The 15,452-nt window shown below is 35.1% G+C and overlaps 1 protein-coding gene across 1 annotated transcript in view; it reads left to right on the top strand.

Moving 5' to 3' along the window:
• The window catches only part of GRIK2 (glutamate ionotropic receptor kainate type subunit 2), a 346,262-nt gene that overhangs the window by 322,721 nt on the left and 8,089 nt on the right, over window positions 1-15,452 (top strand). Inside the window, exon 15 of the mRNA XM_042881979.1 lies at window positions 7,821-8,071. Within this exon, the coding sequence (XP_042737913.1) occupies window positions 7,821-8,071 (251 nt within the window). The remainder of the gene's footprint in view (window positions 1-7,820; window positions 8,072-15,452) is intronic.

Raw genomic sequence — 15,452 nt, forward strand, 5'->3', positions numbered from 1 at the left:
TCTAAAGAAGCGTTGAAAAATAATCTGTAAATTAATCTGTAAAATATCTGAGTAAGAAAGCAAGGCTGAGATTTCACAGACATTTTAAACTGGTATAGGGCACTTGCATTTTGCAAAAAACTGAAATTGAGTGAGCTGGTTTAGTAACTTAAACTTGCAAAATAGCTTACCTTTTTTTCATACACTTAATTTACTTTGTGCTAATCTGCCTACACACTAATGAGGCCAGGTGAGTGCTAGTTGTAGTAGGAAGGAAGAAGTAACAGCATGCCATCTGAGATGTGGAAATGGAGTTGGAGTTTCTGCACAGCTAACTATTACACTAAGTCTAAAGTCAGTCCTAAGACCATTCCCTGTTTTGTGATAGCTGCAGAAGGTGCAATGGATCTGTCAGTGGCTTGTCTACTATCTGTTCTAAAGTACTGATGATGTTAAAAAAAAAAAAAAAAAGCATCATACAATTAGGATGCTGTCTACTTATTAAGTGTGCATATGTATTTATGTTTGCATTATGCTTTCTTAGGTAAATTTTGAATGAGAGGTGTAATGAATACTGTGCAATCTTCGCACTCTAAATTTCACTACCAAGAATATAAACTTTGTCCCCTGCCTATAGTTTTCAAAATCTAAACCACTACAAAACAAAGAAAGAAACAGAGAAAATACAAAAACCAAACAATAATAAAATGAATGAACCCCTCCCCCCCTCCAAATTTGTAAGCAATGGTAACTTGAGTATCTCATTTGGTTTTCATTTGGTTTTATTGTTAACATTCCCTAGTTCTCTGAAGCTGGTTATTAACATCAGGCTATACAAATTATGTAATATGAACATTTTTTTTAACCAGGCCTTGGAGACTTGAGATTTAAACAGATCTGTCTTTGTAGGAGTAAATATGAAGCCATATACCAAGACAGGAGGCCTTTTTCTTCTGCTTGCCTGCATTTAATCTGTAATTGTTCATATAATTTGTACTGTAATAGTAATCACTTTTACATGTATAAAACTGCAGTTCTTCTTTCATAACTAAAACAAATTAATATATTTGTCTTCATTAGCTGAACATTCTGAAAAAATAGATGCCTAATTATTTTTATGCAGGTCAAACAATGTACTGAAACTAATTTGAGAATTTCAACTGCTTGAGCAGTTAATTTATTGTTGCTGAAATGTATGATTGTGTAGCTAACATATTTGATGAGAGAACTGCATTTTTATAGTTACCTAAGAAGTATGAATGTGTTGAGGCATGGTAGGAGACCTTTATTTATATTACTAAAGGATTGCCAAAGCATTCAGTTTACAGTACTTGTTGTGAGCAGACTCAGAGAAGTGGAGCTTTAAGTAGTATTTTATTGGACAGATGCAGCTGAAGCAAAGACATCACTCAAACTTCTGTAGTGGCTAGGACCTCATCTATGTGCTGCATTGTGAAAGATTCATCTACTTACATAAAATGTCTCTGTTCTATCACCACTAAATAGAAACAAACTACTGTGTTGCATCCCAGCACGTAATGTTTACATGCTTCTGGGTTTTCTTGTTCTGTAAAAAAACAAAAACAAAAAACAACAAAAAAAAAACACTGCGGCATCAACTCTTAATTGCATCTGTCTCACATTTCCTGAATAAATATTACTCCTCCGCTCTTGTCTGCCAAAGTTCTTTAGTATAATTGCAATGCTTTCAGGCTACATTGAGGGACGCGTGATAACTGAAATCATACTGACCACTGCCTTTCTAAAAGCTGCAGGAGAGGAGCGGGTTCTGTTCTGCTAGGGGTAGAGAAAAAGTCTTAAAGTGGATCTTATCTATGTGAGTAAATACCTGATGGTGAAAATAGTGTGGAAAAAGTAATGGAGAAGAAATTTGAAATTGAAAATTTTCCATAAATTTGAATTCTTCCTATCTCATCTATTCACACTTTTAAGGATAGAATTCAGAACATTAGCTAGGATAAATGACAAGAGTAGCACTGTGGCTTTAAATTGGTCATGATGTCTTACAGACAGACAACAGAATAAGTGAAACTCTGGAGGCCTATGCAACAGCCAGTGTTTTTAAGCACTCAATATTTGAGAATTCTTATTCTCACCTGAGTAATAGAGCTGATGTCTCCTATGTCTCCATTTTCCAAAGGTCCACCAAGAGCAGACTGTCCTGCTTTGTTAGTCACTTATGCCATGTAACTAGGGAAGAGAAATCTGCATGGAAAACAAAAGAGCCAGCTCTTCTTATTTATTGGGAGGATTAAACTGAAAAAACTGGCTTGCTTCACTTCACTTAACATCATGAATTAAATTTGTTTTCAAAGCTGCATTTCACAAAATCACAAAATGGTTGAGTTTGAAAGACACCTCGAGAAATTGTCTGCTCCAAACACTCTGCTCAAGTAGGCCACCTGGAAGCAATTGCACAGGACAACATCTAGATGGCTTTTGAATATCTCACATCCATTCCATAATGTAGTATACTGATAGCTGGCTTGTTCTATACTCCTAAAAATATCACGCTAATTGATATTGTGTAAGTGGCTTGTTTTGCATCTGAGGACATCTTCGTAGTGGCATAAATTTTAGTTATTTATTTGTTTGTTTATTTGTTCATTTATTATGTTGAGAGCTCAGGATATGAACATCCTTCAGTGTCCAGTTCATGAGCCTTTCTCATTCACTTGGAATTGATTAAAAGTCTGAAATTGAGATAAAGAAGGATCTTCTCCCTTTTCAAGTTTGCAGGAAATACTACGTTTTCTTTTGATTCATTGCTTCACTGTCATGTGCTGCTTGTTTTCTATTACTGCCAAAGAATTTCAGTCCATCAAATACACAACTATTGCAGTAGCATAACTCCATGATATGGAAATAGTATTCAGTGATCCTAAAGAATGGAAAACTACTTGATTTTTATAGTGGATCCAGGAGCTGTGAATTGTCAAAATTTCTCACTTTCTTTGGATGTTGATTGGTAACTTCTGAATCCACAGGCACGAGGGACAAACCAAACTATGCTGACTCTTCTTTATTGCTTCTCTTTCATGCCAGTTAGAGAGATTTTGTGCTAGGGAGAAAAACTACCTGTGACTTTCAAAATAAAGACAGTTCTGTGGAGCTAAAGTGCTTCTACTGTACCCACTGCCCACTGATAGGAATCTCTCCTATGGCATGTTGTAAATTTGGCTGACAGGCTTTATTGCTGAGTATGCTACATATTCCTGGAATGTGTTTCAGGGCTGGTGATACATGAGGCCCTGCATCAGGAAGGAGTTTTTCTGTGGTTCTTCATAGGCTAAGCATCTATTCAGTTCTTAATGAAAATAAACAATGTACTGATTATGATAGTATATTCGTAGGTAATTTCATCTTGCTCAGGCAAAGAAAAAAAATAGAACATTATTTAATGTTACAAGATAAAACAGTCAGTCTTGTTTTTAATAAGAAGGGAAATATAGCAGCAACAAATAGACTATAAATGATGTAGAACTAGTCAAATTGGATTTTTCTGTCTAGTAAATGAAAATTAATATGTAGCTAAGTCACATGGGCACAAACTTCCAAATTTCAAAATATCAAACAATTTACAGCGATTTCTCATTATAAAATTCATCTGGAACAACGAAACAAACAAGTTCCTGTTTCAACAGTTTTTAATGAGTTTGTCAAGTGCTGCCATTCCTTTTTATTTTTTTTTTTTGCCAAATTCAGTTCTACAAGTCCCAGTATGTTCCAAATCCTTTTGCATTTAATTGGAAATAAATAAATAGTCAGAAGATTTAATTAAATTAAAACTTAGTAAGAAGTATTCCCAAGATCAGCCAAATCAGCAGGATTCTAATATATTAATCTACATACAGTGAAGTCTCAATATATCAAAATTATGTGTTCATAAGTCGTGACTAAATATCTAACTACGTGCATAAATCTTTACGTGCTGTGACTTCAGGGAAGCTAACTTATCTAAATATAACTTCAATATTTCTGAGACTTTGTTATCTTACCTTGGTATAGATACTTCAGACAGAATTTTATACACATTTTAATTTACATTTAAAATTTTCATGTTTAAGTTATTATAAATTATTGCATTCCTCATTCATTTTGTTGATCATTGATAGTTATTAAGGTCTCCATAAACTGTGTAAATAGAGAGAAGGTATTAAAATTCTTACAGCAGAAATTTTCATTCCTATAGACTGTAACTAAAGTGGGTCCAGTGTATAATCAATGGATATCAAGATGTTACAATCACAGTACAAACAAGAGAGTTAGGCAAAGTGGACTACGATAACAAGAGAGAATAAATAGAAGGCTTACCCTTATGCTGGGCTCACCACAAAACACCAGAAGGAGGGATCTCCAGAAGAGATCCTTCCCCTCTGGTAGCCAGCTCTTAAATAGGTCTAGGAGAGGTGGAGCCAGGCTCCACCCCTTCCGGCAGCACAGGTGAATTGCCTTCACCTGTGCTCCTCTGGCTGACTCATGGCTCGCCTCAGGTGATCAATCAGAGGTTCAGGCTGTGACTCAGCAGTTCCCATACAGTCCAGCAAATAATGTATAATTTTCTCTCCAGTCCCACTAATACTAGTTTATCATGGGGATGGCTCATGGAGTCAATGGAGGAAAGAAGACAGAAAACCTGGGGAAGAAGAAGGGAAATAATATGCCTAATATTTCCGTACAGCTTCTCTTTTTCTTACACAGTCAATGGAAAATTGTATTTTAGTCTTTTTGTTTGAGGTTAGGATGTAGTTTTAAATATCTTGGTGTTTGTATTGCTGCTTCCTCCCAATGTCCAAGTCATTCTCCGTGCAAAAATTAGTAAGATTTTTTTTCAACAGTAAGTCATTTAATTGACATGAGGTTCGCATTTCTACACATGAAAATTAGTATTACTTGTGCTTTCTATGAATCTGACATTTTACTCTCATTCAATTAATTTATTTTTTCTAATTTCTGCTTTATTGCTCCATTCTTCCTGATACTATATTTATTTTTCACGTATCTATGTATGCATTTCTCACGAAGTATACCAGTTTCTGTTTTTATTTTTATTTTACATTTTATTTTTCTCTCTGAACAGTAAATTCTCTTCAGTGAAGTATTTTGCATTAAAAACACACAAACAGGACATGACCTTCATGCAATACTTCATGAAATGATTTAATTCATCTTTCACTTGTGATAGGAACAATGGTGAAAATTACCAATAGCATGACATTTGATATTTACTTATAGACATTTTTCATTTCTGCAAGGAAAACTGCAGTTTTAAGTGTGTAGTGTGGATGCTTTGAACATATTCTCATCCACTGATCAGACCATGAAACTTTTAGCCATTTCAGGGTCTTCTGAGTTTACTTTTTCCAAATATTAGCTGTCTAGTTTTCAATGGATCTAACCTAGACTTGTAAAATGAGAATCAGTGCATTTATATCATTGTGAATCTTTCAGTAAAATAATGCAATTGTAAAAATGAATGCTAGTTTTTTTCAAAGGTATAATATTTTAAATATTTAATTTAACATCAGCAGTATACCATGTTGCGTATCCAAAATTAATTCTTACTTGTAATATTACTATTTTTAAGACAAACTGTACCAAATGCAAATATTGCTGTAGGAAAAACTTGTAATCTGTTGACTACCCAAATATTTCTCCAAATTTTTGCAAATCACCAACAGCAAGTGATGCAAAAGTTGTTTAACTGAGTCACTATTCAGATGCATGTTTTAAACACAATCCTTATAAACTTAACTAACTGTAGACAGGATTCTCCTGTGCTTTATGGTTTCTGATTATAAATTCCTCTGTTAGTTCATTTTTAAGTACTTAGAAAGGAAGAAATTTGTATTTTTACAAAACTCAGCCTTAGAATGCATAAATACATGAACGATAGATGGTACTACCTGTATGCTGAAAACAAAAGAGTGGAAATCTAATGCAAATCAGTTTAACTAGGAAGTATCTTGTCAGATCAGAATATGGTGTAAAATGAGTTCAAAATTAACTTACATTATGTGTAGTACTCCTTGGGCTCTTGCAAACAAATTGCTTTCCTTCTTTGATCTGGATGAAGACAAGTGTCAAGAGTAGGGTTTTACAGAGTTTCAGAACAGTCAAGATAGTCTGAAACTGTATAACACAGGATCCTGTGTGCACAAGAAAGCAGAAGGGAGTTTGTTTTTTACTTCTCTCTGCTTCCTTATAGTCCTGTGTAAACATAATGTAGCTCCTGGCACAGAATGTTCTTTTTTTCTAAGCAGAGATTATAAAAACTCAAGTTCTTGCAACTTTACTTTGAGGCCTTTGAGATCTTCCTACCTTTTATTTTGAAATTAAGGAAAAGCCCATAATATTTTGTAATGAATGGTCTTTCAGTGTTTTATTTCCATGCTGCCTCAGCAATCTTTTGCAATTAGATATATTCTCATGACAAGTTCTACATGTGCAATAATAAATTGAGTGCTTTGTGAAAAGAGAAAAAAATCCCCCCAGAGTACCATATTTTCTCAGAATCTAATTGTAGAAAATATCCTACGAATGTTTTCGTTCAGGTCTTTCAGAATTAGTGAATATATATGAAATAGTGAAATGTCTCAGTATTATCTCTCTAAAAGAATTCTGAGTATTTTTTAAAGTTATCAAATGAGTGAAAACACTTTGTATTATTCATACAAATGAAACACTGTAAAAATGATAGCTAGTCAGTAACACTGTTATGACAGAAATAAAGAGAGGAGGGATTCTTCGTAGAATTGCATTCATAACACATGAAAAAGGGGATGCCATGATTTTTCATCTAATTCCCTCCCCCCCAACCCCCCCGGGGATTTCTTATCCAATTTAACGGAAATTCTTTTTTTCTTGTTTTTGAAGGATGAGAAGAAAAATGATGGCTTTGTTATTTCCTTAAATATTGCACAAATCTTAGCACAGAAAAATAACTTCTAACTGATATGATTTACTCTCTAACATTCAGAATAGTGATATTATTCAGCAATTAATGTAGATTTTAAAGTACTCATTCAAAAATCCTGTGTGCTATATAAAGGAGAGCAGATGACATATGAAGATACGACACTACTCTGTGAACTTCTCTTTGAAATACTGAAATATTTTAAAGCAGCAAAATTTTCACATCTTATTAAAATATTAGATTATGAGAAAGAAGTAGCCCACATTAAAAATATGAAAATTCACATTCAGACACATTATCTTTCTGAATGAGCTGCTTGCTTCCTGGCAATGCTAATAAGTATTTAGATGGTATCAAGTCTGACAATCTATCAAATAGACTTTTGTGGCTTTGTCCTGAAACATAAGTTGATGTCTGTATTTTGTAATAAAATAATAATAATATAAAGTGCTTGTTGCATATCAGACTTTGGATCCTTTGATTAGCTTTAGGGTAGCAAACTAAAGCTCTAAAGGTTTGTATTAAAGAAAATCTACTGCAGCATAATTAAAAGCCTGATGTGATTTATTTATTTATTTCAAAGAATACTCTTTCACTGGATTTAATAGTCTGATAGATCATAGGCTTGAACGTGATAGGACTTGCTTCATCACTATTTTCTGACTTACAGGAAACACCAACTGGATCAAGTTTTGCATATATTTACTCATATGTGCATGCAGTTTTGCATTTGTATGACCAGAGTGACTACAGTTAGATGTACATGGCTTTCCCATAAATGTTCTTGGCTGTAAAGAGGAGGATATTATTTTTTTTTCTGCAGCATTGCATTTATTTTATTCTTATCGAAAGTAAATTTCTTTAAAATATACACCACAATGTATGATCCGTGTGATGTCTTTAGGTTCCCCATATAGAGACAAGATCACGATAGCAATTCTACAGCTGCAAGAGGAAGGAAAGCTACACATGATGAAAGAGAAATGGTGGAGAGGCAATGGCTGCCCAGAGGAGGAAAGCAAAGAGGCCAGTGCTTTAGGAGTTCAAAATATTGGAGGAATCTTTATTGTCTTGGCAGCAGGATTGGTGCTTTCTGTCTTCGTGGCAGTCGGGGAGTTTTTGTACAAATCCAAAAAAAATGCCCAGTTGGAAAAGGTAAATACTGTACTTTCCTATTTTATTTTTATGTATTGTCTACTTAAATAAAATTTAAAACATTTTATAGCCAAATGTAGGTGCATATTGATTGTTTATCATATAATACAGTATTTCTATAACAAAGGATCACAGCAAAGTACCCAAAGTCTTACATTTACAGCTTTTAATTTTTGTTCAATATGTTTAATTGTAGCCAGCTTTCAGGACAAGTGACTATTTCTCCTCTTATTCAAGCCTGAAAAAAGACAGCTTTTTACTCCTGGAAGTTCACTGCAGTTAATTTTATGGATGAAGAAGAAATCCGAAACTGTAATGGGAAACAAATTAAACTACAGATAATTCTGATTTTCAAAAGACAAAACTGTCTGTAGCTCAAAGTCAAACTATAAAAACGTGTCTATAGAAATGTTCTTTCTGAAGCTTATACTTGAAAAGTTGTCCTGGTAGCATCTGGAAAAGTTTACATCAGCTTAATTTTTTGTGGGTTTACTGCTGGTCATAATATAATGAAATTTGTAATTTCAAACTGACTTGGTTTTGAAAGTTCTAGTTCTATTTTTTTCTGTACTTCTGTATTTCCATTATCACAATATTGTAACTGTGCCAATACTAGTAGTATCTTTTTGAAATTCTTAGCTGAAGTTACAAACTGCATAGAAAATAAACATCCCAATGCTTAAACAACTCATGTTTAAATCTAAACTCAAACTATATATTTTATTGCTTTGACATGATCTGAATTTTTTAAATGGAGAGGAACTGTTATTTTTAATTACGTGTTAATTTATTGTTGTTCAAATTTGGAGGAGCTTGTGACCTCTGGTAGTTCTTATATTTCTATTTAGTAAAATCAGATGTAAATCCAACAGTTATATTTATATTTTTTCCAGATGCTACTGGTGAATTTTTGTAACTTGAATTATTACTCATAAAATTTAAGATTTGTCTTAACTTCATTTGAGGCCACCATGCAAGTGTCTTTTTATTTATATCTTGTTAAAGACATGTTTTCTAATATTTACTGTGTGAGGCCGTGTGAGGCCACAAGGTCCTAAACACAGTTTGAACATGGGTACATGCTATTAAAATGTTAAAGGACCATTTAGATCCTTTTCTTTATGATGCTTCAGACTCATTCAGTTCTGTTAATGTGCTATTTGAATGTTATGTTTCTGAAATGAAATTGTGAGGGAAAAGATACCAAATACCTAACTAACCATGTAAATCTCAAAAATTTATCCATGGTGGATATAGATTTCATATGGGAACCGGTATAATTTGGTTCAGCTTTTCTGGACTTTTAATAGACACTTAGAAAAAATAGGAATGTTTTGATAATGATCTTGTAACATCAGTTCTTCAGTGTTTTGCAGAGTGTGAATACTTAACGTACTTAATTCTGTCAGCATGTTAGAATTTGTGTGAGGAAGAAGTAAACAGAAATTGTTTTTATTTAAGGAGCTATTTCTCCAAGCCCTAAGGTGCTGGTTTTGTGTGGAGTTGTTTTTTTTTTTTTTTTTTTTGTTTGCTTTTGTTTTTGTTGTTGTTGTTTGTTTTTTAATTTTTTAATTTTTTCTGAGAGCTGGATAGAAATAGCAGTAAGTGCAGGTATCTGAATGTCTTGCATTTACTGTATCAAAAAGGATTAAGCATAGCAACAAGTGCTGAACTAATTTCAGAATTAGGACTGAATCTGAAGCAGTTGAAAGGGTTACGTTTTTCCATTCTCCTTCCACCTTATCTCCAAAATCTTCCCTCCCTTTCCTTTCCCAAACACGCAACTACTGTCATCTCAGGAGAACACAGGTAAAATTTAGAAATGTAGAATAAAATTAATAGGAAATGATGCAAATCTCCCTGCATATGTCCTTCCCTGTACCACCCTCACCCACTCTTCTAGAACTCACTGTCTTTCACTAAATGACTTCTCCCTCCCTGCTCAAGAGTAAAAGATCCCCTTTGCCTAGGAGAGAGGAGTGTAGTAGCAGCCAAAGGGGAGACAAGCAGAACTGTCACGTCTCCAATCCCTACATCTCCTCTCCTGTGACAAGTAAACCATGCAAATAACAAAGACTTGGTTATCCCATAGAGACAGAGGAAACACCTATTTTTTCTAACATTTATTTCATTCTTTTAGACGCAGAGTATAATTCTGGCATTTATGTAAAACTTGTCGGCATTTGAAGACAGGAATGATCAAAGGTCACGTTAACAATCAAGGAAATTAAAGAAATCAGATTACTTCAACCGGTCAATATATTGAGTATCCTGAGATATAAATGAAGATATTAACCAGTTTTCCTCCTTTGTAACATAAGAAATATACAGTTGTGCTTCCATTGTGGCAATGAAGAAGCAGTGCAGATTTTAAGTTTATAATCTAGATAATTTTTGAGCATTTTTGAGCACGGTTGGACTGGGTGATCTTTTAGGTCTTCTCCAACCTTAGTGATTCTATGATTCTATGATTCTATGATTTTTGATGTCAGATTCCATCCTGGAGTATATATGTAAACAGAAATATTACCTGGTGTGAAACTGTTTGGAGGAGTGATATCTTAAAAGGAATGGAGCTGAGAAAAGCAGCAGACAAAATTTTATTTGCTAAAGAAACTGCTACTTCTAGTAACTGAAGTGGCTCAGAGCATCCATCCTGATGTGCTCAAAAAATCTGAAGGAAACATGGGACAGTTCTTGTCCTTCTGGGAAACAAACACCAGTAAGCAGAATGCCACCATGCATTCATGCCACCATAGCATTTTACAGACATAAAGAAATTCCTCTTTTATTCACACTTTTCAAAAGCAAAAATTATTTTGGATGTCATCACCATTAAACTGTTAGTAACATTTGCTCTGGCCAGTTTGTTTGAAAAACAAGTGTACTAATTTACTAGGTATTTTCTAGAAGATCCAGATCTAATGGATGTAAAACCTAACTAAAACAGTCAATTAAACTATCAAACAAATGATAATAGTAATAATACTAAAACAGCACCATGGACTCACATATACTATGATTTATAGCCATTCAAAACTCACAGTCATTAGCAGATCAAAGGTAGATTTGTTTGGAAAAAAAAAAAATAGCAGATGTATATTTTATTATATTCAAACAGTTAAAAACGTCAAAAAATGTAAAATGATAGTGTGTGCTACCTTAGAGGAAATCTGGTCAGAGGCTTCCTAAAAATAAGATTCAGTGTGGGAAAGTGAAGGCTAAGGGAGATGAGTTCATTCAATTTGGAAAGGAGCGGCTCCTGGGACACCTCATTGCAGCCTTCCAGAACTTAAAAGTTTACAAACATGAGGGATATTGAATTTTTGCATGGTCTGACAGTGATAGCACAAGAGGGAATGAGAAACATCCTGGAGCCACATCCAGCCTGATCTTGAATGCCTTCAGGGATGGGACATCCACAACCTCCTTGGGCAACTTGTTCCACTGTGTTACCAACCTCTATGTGAAAAACTTCCTCCTAATATCTAACCTAAACCTCCCCTGTCTTAGTTTAAAATCATCTCCCCTTGTCCTATCACTATCCACCCACATAAACACTCATACCTCTCCTGTTTATACGCTCCCTTCAAGTATTGTAAAGCCAAAATGAAGTCCCCCCAGAGCCTTCTCTTCTCAAAGCTAAACAAGCCCAGTTCCCTCAATGTTTCCTCATAGGAGAAGTGCTCCAGCCCTCTGATCATCTTAGTGGCCCTTCTCTGAACCCACTCCAAGAGCTCCATGACCTTTCTGTACTGCAGACCCCAGGCCTGAATGCAGTACTCCAGATGGGGCACCACAAGAGCCGAGTAGAGGGGGAAAATCACCTCCCTCTCCCACTCTCCTACTCCTCCTTTAATGCAGCCCAGAACATAATTGGCTGCAAGCCATTCTGGGCTGCAAGTGCACACTGCTGGCTCATGTCCAGCTTCTCATTCACCAGGACCCCAAGTCCTTCTCCGCAGGGCTGTTCTCAAGGAGATCTTCCTCCCGTCTGTGTAAATTCCTGTGATTGCCCTGACCCAAGTGCAGCACCCTGCACTTGGCCTTATTGAACCTCATTAGGTTTTCATGGGCTCACTTCTCCAGCCTGCCCAGGTCCCTCTGGATGGCTTCCCTTCGTTCCAGTGTATTGGCTGCACTGCTCAGCTTGGTGTCATCTGCAAACTTGCTGAGGGTGCACTCATTACCATCGTCCATGTCATTGATGAAGGAAGATGTTGGAGAGCACCAGTCCCAACACCGACCCCTGAAGGACACTGCTTGTGATCGGCCTCCACCCTGACACAGAACCATTGATCACAGCTGTTTGTCTATGTCCAGCCAGCCAATTCCTAATTCATTGAACAGTCCATCCTTCAAATCCACACGTCTCCAATTTAGAGAGAAGGATGTGGTGATGGACCATGTCATAGGCCTTGCAGAAGTCCAGGTAGATTACATCCATCGCCCTTCCCCCTCCACCCAAACTGTCACTCTATCAAAGAAGGCCACCAGATTGGTCAGGCACAATCTGCCCTTGGTGAAGCCATGCTGGTTGTCTCGATTCACCTCTTTATCTCTCATGTGCCTTAACACAGCTTCTAGGAGGATTTGCTCCATGATCTTCCCAGGCACAGAGGTGAGGCTCACCAGCCTGTATTTTCCTGGGTCTTCCTTTCTACCTTTCTTAAGATCAGCCTAGGTGGTTTTATCTCACAGTTATAACGAATGAATCCTTAGCAGTTTGCAGCATTGGACCCAAAATACACATAAGTAACTGTTAAATGCATACAAGTTATATACAGTATTTTAATCATTACCATAGTTTTTATTGAAGTAGCAATAAATTCTGAATGCTGAAATGTGATTTGCATGAGATACCATCTATGTATTCAGAGATGACAGAAACTTAACTGGTTTATCAAAACATATCATTTACAAAAATTTCAAACACCTTCTTCAGAACATACCAGCAATGTTTTGATTTTGATAATGTAAGGATGGCAAGAATAGGAGTCTCTGATCTTACCTGGTTCAAAAAGTCATGCAGATTCATTGGGCTACAGAAACCATAGGTTATGGTAGTATTTGATCTTAAAAGCTTCAGAAATTGTGTTTTTTCTATAAATGATAATAATTCTGAATTTGCTGTATAACTCACATGCACACTTTAGTAACATAATAACCTGAGTTGTATTTAGAATGAAAGAACCCCTCTGGTCCTACCTAGTATCTAGTCTCACTGATTTTTTGAGGGCTGGAAATGGGAAAGCATTGCCCTTATTTTTGGGACAATTGTGATATTCCAGTGGGCACATTGGGAATGGGCAGGGGGAGATGGCAGTTCTGGGGCTGTCCCAAGTGCATTCTTTCAGAGAAACCACAAGATGGTGCCTTCTATTTTATCAGAGAGCAATTTAATTGCTACTGTTTCAGTAGAGTTTATGTCACAATGTTCACTTATGTTTATTTTTATTTTTTATTTTTAGTCATGGCCTTTTTAAAAAAATGCTAAATACTTGGGCTCTGTTGTTTATTATGCAAACATCTAATTATGTCATCTGCTTGGAAACATGTTATTAGGCAGACTTTCTTTACCTAGCCAATTTTGACAATAAATGCTTTGCTATTTGCATTTTGTAATTGCTTTTACTGGTGAATGACCTACTCTTTGATTTTAACAGGCACTCGAAGGGCAGTGAATAAGCAAGGTTAGAAACATAAGCCATATAAAACAATTACTACATCCTTTTTTTGTTGATATGTTTCAGTGTGTCATGGATTTATGTCCACTTCATATATTTTTTTTTGTAGAGCACACGCTATTATCATAAAAGCCAGGGAAAAAAAATTACTTGTAGACCATTAATATTTAGCTTAATATATTGATGCGTCTCCTTTCAAGTATTTATTGACCTTTCCTTCATTTTTATCCTTTTTGGATAAAGCCTTTTCAGAGATAATTTCCATTTTGATACCACTTTAACACAGTATTTAGGTAACTGCCATAAAAGTAAACAATGTGGTAGAAAGTACTTGTATACTGCTGAAAACTTTAGCACAAAATGGTGTAGCTGAGGGCAGTGACAAATGTCTGTTTATAGAACATTTGCATGTTGTCACCCTTGCAAGTGATTTTTCCTATCTTGGTCGTAGTTTCTTTGGAAAATGTGGCATTGGCCCACTTTCAAGAAGTAATTTTGAAAGTTATTTTTACTCAGGTAGGAGACCCACACCTTTGCAAGAGGCAAAGAGGAAATAAGAACTGCTGGGTTGAAGAAGCTTTGCTCTACAACCACATAACAATTGACTTTGTCCTCTCAAATACAGTTAGCTGTTTCCAATTTTGTTACATTGAAGTAGTATAAAATGTTAACATGAGCTTTATTTGAAAAAGTACTTCTATCATCTGTTTGCACCAGGATAAATGTAATTCTTTATGACTTAGAACACTTCCTTTTAGAATGGGCAAAGTGCATACATGTAATTTGTTCTGACTTCTTTTGGGAAGAAGTTAATCCGTATTGAAATATTATGAATTCTTAGTTGTCCACAGTATATGTCAGAAGTCATTATTTCCATTTCTTTTTTTGTTGTAATTGTTATCTTAACAACAATACAAAACAGAAACATATCAATCATTTCATATGAAAAAAAAAAGAAGAATTTTAGGATCACTTCTTATTTTACAAGATTGAAAATAAATAAAGAAATATTACATTACTTTTCATCAAACTCCTTCACAAAATCTGCAGTATTATTGCAGTTCAGAGAATATTCCTAGTAGTTTAAAATCAAAAGCCTTTGATAGTTAGGACTTCATTTACAATAGTTTTCAAGCAACCCCAAAGTAAATCCCAGGACAGAGATATTTTAACTTTTCAGAAAAGACAAATTCAAAAGATTTTAAAGTTGAAAAACGTGTTCCTCAGGCTAAAATAAACAACAGAACATGGGAATTAATGGTAAATCAAAGTGAAAGCTTTGGGATTTATAGCCCAAGTAACTTCTACACAACATAGAGTCAGTGATATTTTATTTGTATTGTCATGTCACATTTTGTAAAGAAGAAATCTCAGAATTCTTAATGTTGGCTGGGAAAAACAGCAGCAACTGTGGCAATTCATAAAAGTGAATGTTTTTTCAGCTTTAGCACATTGCATTGTGCAGATATGAGATTGGAAAATTGGAAACTTCTATCATCTTACATTCCCTTGAGCAACTAAATGTGGATTTACAGGCTTGCATGGTTTGTATTTGTGTATGTTGACAGATTACTTGAGGATGTAATTAAATGCCCTCATGGAAACTAGCCAGCGAAGTATTAGAAGATATTTTCTAATGAGGAAAACTTAAAAGTGAACAAACCCCCTAGATTTTTTAGAAAATGATAGAAAAA

Source organism: Lagopus leucura, unplaced genomic scaffold, assembly GCF_019238085.1.
Source record: "Lagopus leucura isolate 7727_CA_CO unplaced genomic scaffold, USGS_WTPT01 Super-Scaffold_73, whole genome shotgun sequence".
Classification (NCBI taxonomy): Eukaryota; Metazoa; Chordata; class Aves; order Galliformes; family Phasianidae; genus Lagopus; species Lagopus leucura.